The sequence below is a fragment of the Nycticebus coucang genome, chromosome 12 (assembly GCF_027406575.1).
Source record: "Nycticebus coucang isolate mNycCou1 chromosome 12, mNycCou1.pri, whole genome shotgun sequence".
In the NCBI taxonomy this organism is placed as follows: domain Eukaryota; kingdom Metazoa; phylum Chordata; class Mammalia; order Primates; family Lorisidae; genus Nycticebus; species Nycticebus coucang.
The window spans coordinates 61,046,477-61,062,040 of NC_069791.1; the positions used below are offsets into that span (position 1 = coordinate 61,046,477).

At 42.3% G+C, this 15,564-nt stretch overlaps 1 protein-coding gene across 5 annotated transcripts in view; it reads left to right on the plus strand.

The window, feature by feature from the left end:
- Nucleotides 1-15,564, plus strand: part of LOC128562722 (chromatin remodeling regulator CECR2) — a 199,547-nt gene that overhangs the window by 115,416 nt on the left and 68,567 nt on the right. For all 5 annotated transcript variants that reach the window (XM_053557962.1, XM_053557964.1, XM_053557966.1 and 2 more), the window contains exon 2: nt 15,178-15,272. In XM_053557962.1, the coding sequence (XP_053413937.1) occupies nt 15,178-15,272 (95 nt within the window). The remainder of the gene's footprint in view (nt 1-15,177; nt 15,273-15,564) is intronic.

The window sequence follows — 15,564 nt, forward strand, 5'->3', positions numbered from 1 at the left end:
TTTAAAAACTTGTGTGATTTTTCTTTGCATTCCATGCCAGTACGTGCTTTTGCAAGATTATGCTGCAATAACAAATGGCCCTAGAAGTTTTATAGGTAGCAGGAGCAAAAAGATTTTAGGGGGAGGGGTCTCATGTTTACCATTAGCTTTTGGTGTTGCTCTTTCTGTCTTTTTCCTTCCCTTGTCTAGGTTAAAGGAGCGGTTCCTATTTGGGACAAAGGGAAAAAAGCTACACTCGAACAAGCTTCTGCTCAGAGGTGGCATATATCACTTCTACTTGTGTTTTGCTGGCCATAGCAATTTTCATAAGCAAGTCATGAACAAGTCTGATGTCAGAGATGGTGAGAAGCATAATCCTCTATGGAAAGATCAGTAAAAAATTGGAACAATAGTTAAATCAGCCTCAGCTGGATAACTGGATTTGAGTAATGTATATATAGATGCTAAACCTATAGTTAAACCCTTGAGATGGATGGTGTGATTCTTAAGGGATGAGCATCAAAGAAATAACAAAGGGAGGGCGGCGCCTGTGGCTCAGTGAGTAGGGCGCCGGCCCCATATGCCGAGGGTGGTGGGTTCAAACCCGGCCCCGGCCAAACTGCAACAAAAAAATAGCCGGGTGTTGTGGCGGGCGCCTGTAGTCCCAGCTGCTCGGGAGGCTGAGGCAAGAGAATCGCGTAAGCCCAAGAGTTAGAGGTTGCTGTGAGCAGTGTGACGCCACGGCACTCTACCCCAGGGCGGTACAGTGAGACTCGGTCTCTACAAAAAAAAAAAAAAAGAAATAACAAAGGGAAAAGGACTGAGATTTGGTGGTTACTGCTTGCAGGGATTCCCAGACCCAGCTGATCATCACATTCACCCTTTGTGATTAAAAATAGGCTTGGACCCCTTTTCCAGAGCTATGACAGAAACTTTGGGGAGTAGAGCCCAGAGTTTTTACATTATGAAATCAGTGTTGGGAGATCTGTAGGAGTTAAGAGGAAAATACTCATAATAATGTGGCATGAAAAAATCAACTGTTGGCCCTACCCTTAAAAATCTGTTAAGCGTGGACAATCTCTAACCAAAGTCCTCAAGGCAGTAATACTGCTTTCTAATCTTGTCTACTCATGTTTAGAATGGTGGACACTAATCTTTACATCTCTCTGCAAAAAATCTAGAATTGAATATGTTGCTGGAACCTACCTTCTGCTTTGTAAGCTGCTTTGTTATTGATGATTTTAAAAAGGTGGCACATATCACTTCCACTTATAAGGATGGGAACCAAAACAAACCATTATAGATAGCTGGCTTCTTTCTGTTCTGTACTATCCCATGGGTTATCAGAAAGAACATTGTTGAGAATTCACATGGTCTTTTGAGACCGGGAACTGATGTGAAACTTGTTCTTTTTTGTGTATGGTCTATATAGACCAGAGGTCCTCAAACAACGGCCCGCAGGCCATATGCGGCCCGCCGAGGGCATTTATCCGGCACGCTGTGTTTTTGCCACTGCTGCCTGTCCTGCTTAGCAGCAGACTGGTCCCGGGCCCGCAGTGTACAAGTGCGGAATATGCACCGCACTCTCCGACTCCCCTCCTTCTCTCTGTCTCTCAACTCTTCCTCTCAGTCTCGGGACTAACTGTTGCACACTTGCATCACTTGTTACGACTAGCAGTGACAAATATGGAACTGGACATTGACCATCTCATTAGCCAAAAGCAGGCCCATAGTTCCCATTGAAATACTGATAAGTTTGTTGATTTAACTTGCTCTTCATTTTAAATATTGTATTTGTTCCTGTTTTGTTCTTTTACTTCAAAATAAGATACGTGCAGTGTGCATAGGAATTTGTTCATAAACTATCGTCCCTCCAACTGACCCTCCAACTGTCTGAGGGACAATGAACTGGCCCCCTGTTTAAAAAGTTTGAGGACCCCTTATATAGACTGTCCATGAAGTAGGTTCCTAGGGGAGTGGCATTAAGTATGTTCTTATTGCTACAAGTGGGGGGCAGAAGGGCAGTAATCTTTTTTAGACTTTTAAACTAGGACTTGTCTTTTGTTTTTGCTTTGGAGGTGCTTAAAATACAGACGGGTTTGTGAAAGAAAAAGGGATATGCTCTTCTGTTGTTTAAACATGGTACTGAAAATCGGTAATGTATGGACTCATGGTGGGATCTTTCAAGGACTATTAAAGATACTGGAGATACTGGGGAATAAAAGAAAGTGTTTCATACTTATGGTTGTGAGAGGCATCCCAGTTACACAAATATAAATGAACAATTTTTGGCTTGTGCCCATAGCTCAGTGGTTAGGGCTGCGGCCACATAAACTAGGGCCAGTGGATTCAAACCCAGCCTGGGCCTGCTAAACAATAATGAAAATTACAACAAAAAAATAGCCGAGCATTGTGGCAGGCACCTGTAGTCCCAGCTACTTGGGAGGCTGAGGCAAGAGAATAGCTTAAGCCCAAGAGTTTGAGTTACTATGAGCTGTGATGCCATGGCACTCTATGGAGGGCGACATAGTGAGACTCTGTCATAAATAAATAAATAAAATGAAAAATTAATGATTTACTTGCCATTTTGGAGAAAGAAAGGCATAAGGAACTGAGAGGTATACTCTGTGTTATGACTGAAAACCCTGGGCTATTAGTTTTGTGGATAAAAGTAAATTCCTCTCTATGTCCAGAGCAAAGCCAGTATGTATTGCTGTGATTCTGAACAAGCAGACTACTTGATTTCCATTTGTTCTGCATAACTTTAGTATATCTTGATAGAATGTTCTAAGATTTTTGGTGATAAGGGAACTGTATTTAAAAATCTTACCTGATTGAGTGCTTTTGTCTATGGTCTTTTTTTATCTTTTAGTTTAGTCGAAAGAAAAATGTTTGCATCACCACTGAATGCTTAACGTTTATTGGATTGAATTTGGAACTTGGCCTTCAGCGTATAAAAGCTTTCTGGTTTTTTTTCATTTGTACTTTTACTGTCCTTAGAGTCTTCCCCCCAAAACATACCTGTTTGCCACTTGTGTTTACAAGGTCGTTCCTTTCTAAATGCAGTCCGCTTTGTTCTCATTCCTACTTACTTAGTCTATATCTTGCTCTATATTGTGATTGCTTGTAGATTCAAGTCTGACCCTCACCTTTGTAGGTTTTTAAACTTTCTGATGTTCATAGGCCTGGGTCTCAGAATGACATTTTGTATATTTAAAATTGAATAGGCAACTGTCTTAGTCCTGTGGTTCCACAACAGTATCCCACTCTGGGAAATTCTTCTTCTTTTTTTTTTTTTAATTGGGCAGCATCCATTCTATCAAGTAGAATGAGTGTTCCTGGTAAGTTATACAGATGAGAAATTCATTTCAAGTTCTCCAGGCTGGAAGTCTAGTGCTTCCGGCAAGGGCTGCCGTGGCAGAAGGAGGACGGGCAAGAGAGGGTGAGAGAGCCAGTGAGCCAGCGGTAGGCAGGCTTACTTTTATAACAAAGCCACTTTCTCAGTAACTAATCCACTCTCACAATAAGGACATTAATCCATTTGTGATGGCAGAGCCCTCATGACCTAATCACTTCTTTTTAGGCTCCACGTCCCTACACTGTTGCATTGGGGATTAAGTTTTCAACACTTGAACTTTTGAGTCATGTTCATAGCAATAACCTTTCATGGCTCTCATATTCACACCTGCCACTCGACACACATTACCCTTCTGGTAGACATGCTTACCAATGAGACAAGAATCAGAATGATTTCATTCTGAAGGGATATTTTTCTGCCAGAGCTGATGAAATGCGTATATTCCTTCCCCACAACAAAGTCTCATCAGTGTCTCTTCCCCAGTATAGGGCTGGATAGTCTTTGTCTTGGGACCAGTTTCCCATTATAAATGGGATATGTTTTATTCCTTTTTGATAGTAACGTTCATTTTTCAATGAAAATTCAATACTGTTTTCTTGATTGTATCCTCCCCTAGTCTTGCTTTTCTTTTCTTTTCTTTTTTTTTTTTTTAGAGACAGAGTCTCACTTTATGGCTCTCGGTAGAGTGCCATGGCATCATACAGCTCACAGCAACCTCCAACTCCTGGGCTTAAGCGATTCTCTTGCCTCAGCCTCCCGAGTAGCTGGGACTACAGGCGCCTGCCACAACGCCCGGCTATTTTTTGGTTGCAGTTCAGCCAGGGCCAGGTTTGAACCCGCCACCCTCGGTATATGGGGCCGGCACCTTACCGACTGAGCCATAGGCGCGGCCCCTCCCCTAGTCTTTTCTAGTTGTCCTGCCTTTTCGGGCATTTCTGAAAATCTTTAGTCACACAGTCAGCTTTTAGACTGGTTGCTCCTAATGTTTAATTTCTTTTGGTTTTCTTGGTGAACACCATGACTTTTAATCTTTTAACATTTCCTTCATAGAAGTGACTGCCTTTTACTTGAACACCTTGCTGTTGTCTTTCTGTGTGTGCCTGCTGGCTCCTGCTCATCTCAGCCTTTGCTAATCTGCAAAGGCATTTTGAATATAAATTCTGTTCTGGTATCCTTCCCTTTGAATTGAACATATTACCATTTTTGCCTGCCCTCCCATCTAGATCTTATACTACTTGAGGATAGGGTTCTCTCTTTTTTTTTTCTTTTTTTTGTAGAGACAGAGTCTCCCTGTACCGCCCTCGGGTAGAGTGCCGTGGCGTCACACGGCTCACAGCAACCTCTAACTCTTGTGCTTACGTGATTCTCTTGCCTCAGCCTCCCTAGCAGCTGGGACTACAGGCGCCCGCCACAACGCCCGGCTATTTTTTTTGTTGCAGTTTGGCTTGGCCTGGGTTTGAACCCACCACCTCAGCATATGGAGCCCGTGCCCTATTCACTGAGCCACAGGCGCCGCCTGAGGATAGGATTCTCTTTTCTTTGTTCTTTGCATCCCCAGTGATTAACACTGAACCTGGCCTAGGGCTGCCTTTCCACGAGTGTGACATCACCATCATAAAATGATGAACTGATGAACCAGTTCAGTCACCACACTCACAGACATACACACTGAAATTGTATATAAAATTTTTGGTGTATGTGCAATTTCACCATTCATCATAAGACCAGGACACAATCAGATAGGATTTAGAACATTGCAAGATTATGTCCCACATCAGACTTCTAGGGATTTTATCTCTAGCATCATTCTTTGTTGTCTCTGCCCTTCCCCCAGCCTTTCATCTTCTTTATTTCTGTTTATCATTAAAAATCCTAAAATCTTTCTCTTCCTTGGAGTAGTTTAAAATGTTTCTAAATTCCTTGTGGGTTTTTTTGTTGTTGTTGTTTGTTTTGTTTTGTTTTTTGCCTACAGCAAATCCCTATGGACTGTGCTTCAGAAATTGTTGCCTTTCTTCACATTGTTTCCTTTTCCCCTGTCATCTGTCTGGCCTTGGCTCTATCACTTCCTGCCCAGGGCTCTTCTCACCTTCTAGTCTTGCTCCCTAACTATGTGTCCTGCGAGATTGATTATTCCTTCTTTTTCCTATTCAAAAGTCTTTGGTAACTCCCTGGTACCTGAAACAATTTTGAACTAATTTAAGAGGGAGCTCTTTATGGCAAAGAATGATGATTATATAACCCCAGAGGCCTGGAGCTATAGTCTGAAGTCGTTCCAGACATAATTCTCTGATCGTCTCCTATTTTTATCTTTGAAAGTCATGTAAATATTTAAGCTTAAAAATATCTTTCCGGGGCGGCACCTGTGGCTCAGCGAGTAGGGCGCCGGCCCCACATGCCGAGGGTGGCGGGTTCAAACCCAGCCCCGGTCAAACTGCAACAACAAAAAAAAATAGCCGGGCGTTGTGGCGGGCGCCTGTAGTCCCAGCTACTAGGGAGGCTGAGGCAAGAGAATCGCGGAAGCCCAGGAGTTAGAGGTTGCTGTGAGCCGTGTGACGCCACGGCACTCTACCCGAGGGCGGTACAGTGAGACTCTGTCTCTACAAAAAAAAAATAATAATAATAAAAATATCTTTCCATAGCCGGGCGTTGTGGCGGGCGCCTGTAGTCCCAGCTACTCGGGAGGCTGAGGCAAGAGAATCGCTTAAGCCCAGGAGCTGGAGGTTGCTGTGAGCTGTGTGATGCCACGGCACTCTACCGAGGGAGACTCTGTCTCTACAAAAAAAAAAAATATATATATATATATATATATATCTTTCCAAACAGCAAGCAACAATAAAAACAAACTAACAAAACAGAACAACAACAGTAAAGTCAAACCGTCTAGGTAGGAACCTGTGCCAATTTTTACCTTGTGGTTTTCCATATTCTGACCACACACTATGAAAACCAGGGAACATCTATCGTCTTGGAAAACCTTGGTCTAAGCTGTGAAGGTCAGACGGCTCACTCTGGTGTCTGTGGCAGCCCGAGGCTTCCTATGGTCTGTGAAGAATCTGCTCTTCCAGGTTTCTTCTCATGGCCATGCTTGTCCAGTGTGCTGGACCTGCGTTCCCAGAACGTGTCAGGAAGTTGTCCAACTTTTTTGGTGCTCAGGGATTGTTTATATGGCCATTTCCTTATGGAAGAAGACCCATGGAACTTGTCATTCTTAGCCTTTTTAACTTCTGGAACCAGTTTTGATAATTTATACATTTTCGGAGAATCATACTCTTTTGTAATTTTATATATTTTTTGTATATGTAGTGTTTTCCAGTCAACCTTCTGTTTTAGAGGTACAGTCCCTGTTTTAATCTCCTTTCTTTATTTCCTGGCTTTATAGCCAGTGGCACAGCTGTAGGGAAGGTGAGAATCGTGGTATTATGGTTGCAGCAGTGCAGACCTGGCTAGCTAGCCATCGGGGAGTCCTGGGATAAATCTCTCAGACAACTGAAAATGTTTGTAGCTGGTTTCAGGTCTCTCACCATTATGCCCACTTGAGCTGATTTATACTTCACAGTCTAAATTGGCATGGGGCATGCCTTTGGGATTACATTAATTTATACCAAGTTAGAAAGCATCAGCTGCTGAAGTCAGAGGTGCCTTCTGGAGGACAGTGTGCTTTTTTCTTTCTGTGTTCTCAGCCCACACTCCAGGCATTCTCTTTTGGATAGCAGCTGGGATAGTCCTGCAAGAGGGCCTGTTTTGCATCTCCTTTGTGTAAGTGCAGTTCAGGGTCTTATGTACACAAGCCAGATCTGCTGGGTAGTAGTTGGTCCTTGTGCAAATTAGGAAGATTGGTAACCCTCTAAAATCAAATACAACAAACATGACTTTTTTCTTCAGGCATTTTCCCCCTCCTTAAATAAACTCAAAGGAATTATAGTGACTGAGTGGCAGTAATGCAAATCCACAATCCTTTTTTTTTTGCCGTTTTTTGGCTGGGGCTGGGTTTGAACCCACCACCTCTGGCATATGGGGCCAGCGCCCTACTTCTTTGAGCCACAGGCGCCGCCCCAAATCCACAATCTTGATCCTTACTCGGAAGTTGAAGAAAGGAAAGTTTTTCCCTTTTTACTACTTTCTTTAGCAGAAGATTAAAGAAAATTCCTATAGGGATTAGGAATGTTATCAAACCAGAAAATGTACTTGTAATATTACTAAAGAAAAGATGTGTTAAGTGGTTGGTTATGGTTATATTAAAGAAATTTAGTAATATTCTTTGGAATTATTTGTCTGCAGTCTAGAAACTATCTTTGTTTATTAGCTGGGCAGGATTTTCTTAAAGTGAAGCATGGTAAACACTTCTCAGATGTGTGTTAAAAGCCCTGTCTCTGCTCTTTCCATTGCCTGTGAGAGGCTGGGGCTGTTCCCGTGCTTAGTTCTGAGTTGTTTTCCCAGCAGCCACTGCATGATTTGTCTTGAGGGTGGAGAAGGTGGAAGGATGTTGAACAGACTTTTCCCTAATGAGCTGTGATGCCAGCTGCAAAGGCGGCAAATCCTGTTACTCCCTTCAGCTACTCTGTGAAGCTGCAGAGAGGCAGTAGGAATGGGGTCTCCCTTCTCTGTGCTGATTAGCTGCTTTTTCTCCTGGTTTCCCCCCTCCTTCCTCTTCTATCCTAGAGCATCTTGGCAAAGTTCAGATTTCTGTGCTCACAGCTCAGTGCTCACAGTGAAAAGGAAATCCAAAAGGGGAGGAGAGAAAGTGAGAAGGAAAAAAAAAAGGTTGGGGTGGAGATCTTTAGTAGAGCCCCTGGTTACCTTCATCTAAGATTTTAAACTCTTGGTGAGAAATTTTAAGTAGTAAAGCGTTAAGTAGTAGTAACCTGGATTTCCAAGTAGTTCTTGGAGAACAGTTTCATTGGCCACGTATCAAAAGAATTTGAATTTCTATTCAGAAACCCCCAAATTTTGAAAAGAGAATACTTTGTTTAGTTTTTGCTCTTTTTCTACAAACTGTCATTCTAAGGAAGATGAAATAATGGTAATATTAATGTTCAGTGGAGCATTTACTGTGTGCCAGGCACAGCATTGTCATTTAATCATAACACTTTGTTAAAAAAATACTTTTAATTACAATGACCATTTTTAAGGGTACAGGTTCAGTAGTGTTAAATATATGCATGTGGTTGTGAAATTGATTTTGGAAATTTGAGATGCTAAACCTGTTAAACAAAATATGAGAATTTTAACGGATCAACCAAGTTCTTCGTTGGACAGGAGTTAAAATAGCTTTCCTGTTTCTTCTTTGCTGTTTCCCTATGAACTTCTTACCCTGTATTTCAGGGTAAGAAGCCACTGAAAACAGTGGCTTTTATATACTATGCATTGGTTTATCCATTTGATACAAACTTCAGGTCTTACAGTTACTAAGGAGAAAAAGGGCTTTGCTCTCCAAGGGGTTCAATACCAAGTTTTGGTTCGAAAGTTAGCCTGGCCTACAAATTTGGGGGTGGGTAGCTGGAAATTTCCAGGTAGCTGGAAATTATGGATATGTTATATGAAGCATATGGTCATAGAATGATATTTAAAGTACAATTTTATATTTTGTAACCCATTTTCTTTCTGTTTTTATGAGTTGGTTACTGTATTTCCGGAATAATGGAGTGGGGAAAATGATAAGCAATGGAGAGTGATTGCGATATTTTATAAATGATGCAAAGTTCCTCTCAATAGTTGTGTCGTTTAAGAGACCATTCAAAGCTGTTCATCTGATTCAGCATCCCTGATACTCTACCCCTTACTATCCCCAACCCCGGGGCTGTGGGCTGTGGGCTGTGGCCTGGTAGGAATAGAACATGTTAGGAAATGAACTGGTTCACTTGGCAGGAGGTGAGTAGCAGGTGAGCAAGTGAAGCTCACCATCACTGCCCAAGCTCCACCTCCTGTCAGAAGGCTGAAGCATTAGATTTTCCTAGGAGCACAAACCCTACCTGAACCCTACTTTAAACGTAGGATGTGAGGGAAGATCTAGGTTGAACTCTCCTTATGAGAATCTAATGACTGATGCTAGTGCTGGGGAGTGGCTGCACAGAGACCATAATAAACCAGTTGCTTCAGACTCATGCCAAAACACTCCCACCATGCCTCCCTCCCTAGCCCCCAGCTGTAGAAAAATTGTTTTCCATGAAATTGGCTCTGGTGCCAAAAAAGACTGCTGTTCTGCCCTTGTATTTCACAACTTCCCCCAGTTGCTAACTCAGTAGGTCATGGTTTTGCTTGGAAAAGCAAATCTGTATTCACTGGGGAAAAGCTTTTACCAAACCCATGTAACCTACCTACCACATCTGAGTTAAAGAATAAGGTCATTTAATTTATAGGGGTATTAGTCCCCAGTTTCTGCTGATAATGTCAAGAAAACTAGGTTGAGTCAGCAGCGTGAATCCTGGTTAGTGTGGCAGGCAGAAAACAGTAATAACTTTTTCTCTCCTTTTTCAAAAAATATAAATTCCTGGTTCACAGATTTCATTAATTTCAATCCTTGGTTCACAACACAGTCTCACCAAAGATCTCCCGTGTTTGGTTTATTTATTCATTTACAAGTTATATATTCTATGAAAATAGTTTCTACATAAAAGCTAGAATATCATCAGTATTGATCTTTTTTTTCTTTTGAGATAGTCTCACATTGTTGCCCTCAATAGAGTGCTGTAGTGTCGTAGCTCACAGCATCCTCAAACTCTTGGGTTTAAACAATTCTCTTACCTCAGCCCCCCAGGTATCTGGGACTACAGGTGCCGCACCACCACCCCCAACACCTGGCTATTTTTTTTTAGAGATGGGGTCTCGCTCTTATTCAGGCTGGTCTCGAACCTATGAGCTCAGGCAATCCATCTGCCTTGGCTTCCCAAAGTGCTAGGATTACAGGTGTGAGCCACCGCGTCTGGCCTATCAGTATTGATCTTTATGCATCTCTCACATTCAGTTTCCTGTCTGGACCACACATGGGAATTTCTAAAAAATCCAGGTACGGATTAAAAAGTTACACTAAGTTGCACAGAGGAGTGACACCCATTCTCTTTAGTGTGATTTTCAGAGAAGGTTGTCGAAGGGATCAGTAGGGCTCAGATTCAGCCTGCCCCCCACTCTCATCATCTACCCTGTTTCCCCGAAAATAAGACAGTGTCTTATTTTAAGGTGTGCTCCCAAAGACACGCTAGGTCTTATTTTCAGGGGACGTCTTATCTTTCCTGTAAGTAGGTCTTATTTTGGAGGATGTCTTATTTTCGAGGAAACAGGGTAGCATTCTCTCATCACCATCTCTAGTTCTGGGCAGAGTGCTCAGCGCTTCCCACACTTGCTGTGACATTCACATAATTGTTCTCACTGTTCCTCGACCTGGTGCCATTCCTTCCTTCAGGGCCCTGTGCAAACCCTACCTCCCTGGCAAATTCACAGTCCACAGATTCCTCAGTTTCTTTAATTTTTACATGGCACTTTGTGTTTCTGCATGTGTCATACAATCTTAAATAGTTGCTGTCATTCAGTAAAGAAAATATTTGCTTGCCTACTCTGCATCAGGCAGTGTTCTCATTTCAAGAGAGTCAGCACTGAATACATTAAATGAAAAACCAAAAGAATTTCCCATTTCTGTCTCATATGCTAGCACTTCCTCCTCGTGTGTGTGTGTGTGTGTGTGTGTGTGTGTGTGTGTGTAGAGCCTCACTCTGTCCCCCTGGATACAGGGCCATGGTGTCACAGCTCACAGCAACCCCAGACTTCTCGGCTCAGGTGATCCTCTTTCCTCAGCCTCCTGAGTAGCTGGGACTACCAGGCGTCTGCCATGACATCCATCTCGTGTTTTGTTTGTTTGTTTATTTGTTTTGGGTCTCACTCTTGCTCAGGCTGGTCTGGAACTCCTGAGCTCAAGCCGTCTACCCGCCTCAGCCTCCCAGAGTGCTAGGATTACAGGCTTGAGCCACCACTCCTGCCTGGGGGCTTGCTCTTGCTCAGGCTAGTCTTAAATTTCTGAGCTCAAGGGATCCTCCAGCGTTGGCCTCCCAGAGTACTAGGACTACAGGCATGAGCCACCACACCCGATCTAACTGGGATGTTCTTATCCACCGTTGTATCCCTAGTAAGTAGCAAGTAGTAGGTGTACTATATATTCTTGTTGAATTATTTAACCAATTCCTATTTGCTAAATTCTGTGCAAATGTTACAGGAAGGGCCACAGAGAAGGCAGGAATGTTCCTTTCCCATAAACAGCTTATGTAGATTGAAAAGACAAAACTGACTCTGTTGTGTTGTAAGAGCGGAAAGGGCATTCATGATGCTATTGCTACAGAAACATTCTGGTTTTGCCTCCTCAGAAGACAGTATTCTTGCTAGAACCTTCCTGTGGCAGTGAAAGCAGGACAAGCCAGAAGAGACTATGGACTGAAGGCAGCAAGAGAAAAGTAATTGGATTTCTTAGAAACCACAGAGCAAGCAGATGCCCTTGTGGATCCTCTGACAAACTTCCTGCAGTCCCCTTTTCTGTAATTCCCTCTTGATTCTTAACTCATGTTCTTAGATGTGGGTGGCCTTTATGATTGTTTAATTTGGCACTTACATTCTTTAAAAACTTTTCTAGACATGCGTTAGTGCAGGCCACAGCAGGGGCAGAATGAGGTCTGGTAGAAATAGTGGCTTCAGCAGTGATGGTAGAGCTGCTGGAGGGTATGACAAGGTGCAGCTCAGCCAGGAAGGCTGTGGAGATAAAATTTTTCTTTTCAAGGGACTACAGCATGGTTTGGGAGGACACATATGGGAGAACAGAGAAAAGAGGTAGTGGTTATTATGGTTGTTGACACCATCAGGCCTTTTTTGATGGAGAGTGTCAGCGAGGGGAGTGATGGTTGCTGTGGGAAAAACACTTGCTTCTGTCACGGATTTGCTGAGCACCCTTGGAGAAGTCACTACCCTTTTTGGACCTACTTTTTTTTATCTTTAAATTGAAAGACTTGAAATATGTGGTCTATAATTTATCTTCCAGCTTGTGCATTCAGTGATTCTGGCTTGTCTATCGAATGAGCTGGCTTGGGACTTTTTGCTTCAAGGATTTAACTTCTGTTAGGTTTCCAATTTACTTTGGAATCTTGCCCAGTGACCAGGCTTTAAACTATGAGCCATTCAAATCTTCACTTGCCTGGGTTCTTATTTACTCTGAGACCCGAATTCCTGTGCCTCCCTTCTGCTCGTTCCCTTGTTCAGTGGAGAACCTTTCTCCTGCACTGTTGCTTGCAGATATCTCCCCTCAACCCCCGCCCTCCTTGCCACAGAATTCATCTTATGTACGTAGTGGCTAGATTGTCTCACTGCCTCTCCTCTGTAAAAACCAAACCTAGTGGATCTCCATTGTCGTCCAAAGAAAGGCCAAACTCATTAGCTTGGTATCCAGTATCTGCTGTCAGTCTTGCTCACATTACTTCCCTTTGCATAATCTTCAGAATACTTCATTGAACCTCATAGCCTCTTGGCACCTTTGCTGTGTTGCCCTTGCACCCAGTAATGCTCTCTGCCTCTCTATTCTGTCGTCACATCGTCACAGTTTTCTCATCTCAAGTGCCTCCACCTTTGCAAAATCTCATCTCAACTCCAATGGCACTCATAACACCATTTCTGTACCAAAGAGTACTCATTATTTTGTTTTTATTTTCTGTGCCATTTTAACTCCCTTAAGTCAACTAAGCTTCCGAATGCTCAGAAGTGCACTATGTTATCTTACACAGGATGGCTAAATATTGGTTGAGTTAGTTAATTCTGGCTACTTACAGTTAAAATGCTTGTTAACTCTGATTGGTAAGTAACACCTAGCTAGGTTGTAGGAAAGACGTCTGCCCAGGCTTAGCACCTGTAGCTCAGTGGTTAGGCACCAGCCATATACACCAAGGCTGACGTGTTTGAACCCAGCCTGGGCCTGCTAAACAACAGTGACAACAGCAGCAAAAAAACAGTTGGGCATTGTGGTGGACACCTGTAGTCCCAGCTACTTGAGAGGCCGAGGCAAGAGAATTGCTTAAGCCCAAGAGTTTGAGGTTGCTGTGAGCTGTGACATTATGGCACTCTACTGAGGGTGACATAATGAGACTCTTTCTCAAAAAATAAATAAAGACGTTTGCCCACAGAAGTTATTAAAATAAGAATAAGAACAACTGCTGTGCAGGTGTTAACAATTCCCAGGTTTATATTTGAGGTAAGCAAAATGTTTTCAGGCTTGAGCATTGTCACTGGATTTTGAGCAAGGCAATATGGGGCCTGTTCCTATTCAGCTGAATCTACCTGAGGGTGGTAGTTTATAGTTTGTTTGTGTCAGTTATTGCGTTTAGCAGTTTTTGTCCTATGAAGTTTTTTAGAGTGAACATTTCCAAACTAGGAATTTTTAAAAATGAAATAACTAAAATAATAAATGAGATAATTAAAATAATTTACAAAATAACTTTCTTAGTTCTGTATTAGAGGCAGAATACCTTCTTTGGCATAAACTACGATAGAATAGGTGTTAACATCAGAAAGTACATCTTATGCATCTCTTACTTTCAGAACCATTAATATAAGATTCTCAAACAGTTTTATTTTCCTGTGAACCCTGGATGTGGTTATGAGCTAGTCAGACTGTAAGTGTAGCAGACAGACTCTTAGATGGTTTGGCTGCAGAACATAGCTTCCTAATTGAAAAAGAATGCAACCATTTGCAGTGAAAGACTTGATGATTTAAAAAATATTCTAGCATCCTATAAAATATCTGCTTATTTTGAAGTGTTGAGGAGAGAAATAGGATTTCCTAAAGTTTCCCACTTCCATTTTTTTATCCAGTGGCCTTTGTGCAAACTAACCTTTGTAGTACACTATGGTGAGACAAGCACAATCTTCATATTGCTTACCTGAACCCTAAGGAGTGCAAATGCATGTCACTTAGGATTAGACCCCTAACACAGACATCACCTCATTTTTTTTCAGAGAATGTGAGATTTATCTTAGTTCTTGCAGTCTCCTGTCATTGGTCATGGTGTCCCCAAAATGAAAACTGCCATATTGCTTGCCCATGGTGTTCAGTTAAAAAAAAATACAGTGGTTTCTTAAAGCTACTGGAGATGGGTTTTTTTTTTTTAATTGAGACTAATTAATACTTCTACAATCAGTTGTGTGATTGCTCCTTTATTCTCTCTTGCCATTACAACAGAAAGCAATACAGCATATTTATATTCATATTACATATAATCAAGCCTTTGATTATGCAGCCAGCATTGTTTTATAAAAAGAGATATTTGTGTTTGTTTTAGTGTGCAAGTAAAAGGAATGGGGTTTAGTAAGCAGCAATGAGGGAAAAAAACCCAGGGGAAAACAATAAAGCTGAACTCTGGCTGGGTGCAATAGCTCACACCTATAATCCTAGCACTCTGGGAGGCCAAGGCCAGAGGATCCCTTGAGCTCAGGAGTCTCAGACTCCTGAGCAAGAGCAAGACCCTGTCTCTACTAAAAATAGAAAAACTAGCCGGGTGGGTAGTGAGCACAACTACTGCAGAGGCTGAAGCAGGAGGATCACTTGAGCCCAGGAGTCTGAGGTTGCTGTGAGTTAGGCTGACACCTCAGCACTCTAGCCTGGATGACAGAGCAAGACTCCGTCTCCAAAAAAACAAAAACAACAACAAGATGTACTCTAGGTGCTCTTCTAGCAGTGACTGTGGGAGGAAGGGCAGCGTTGATCCATAGTGAGTCTTACTGCTATGCAACCGTTCAGTTGCTTGGGATAGGTGCTGGTGGTGGTGAGAAAGCTCTGTATTTTATTTCTCAGTTTCCTCTCTCCTTTTCCCCTCCCATAGGAGTTAGAAGCAGCCCTTCACAGAGACGATGTGGAGTTTATCAGTGACCTGATAGCTTGCCTACTTCAAGGTTGCTATCAGCGCAGGGATATCACGTGAGTAATCCTGATGTTTATCAAGTGTTCCTTGCACAGGGAACTAATCAACTGGTTACAGTGATGTTTCCTATAACAAACCAGAACTGACCATTAGCCGTTACATAAAGTGTAGACTGAGCATATACAAATGGATTTCAGACTAAGTTCTGTGTTTGACTCATTCTGCAGTTGAGTTTTTATTCTGTTACAATTAATGAGTTTATTTTACTCTCACATACTCTTGGCTACAACAGCTAAAATATTTGAGTGTGGAGTTTCTTCCTCTTGTATATGCCCTTTTCTGAATTTG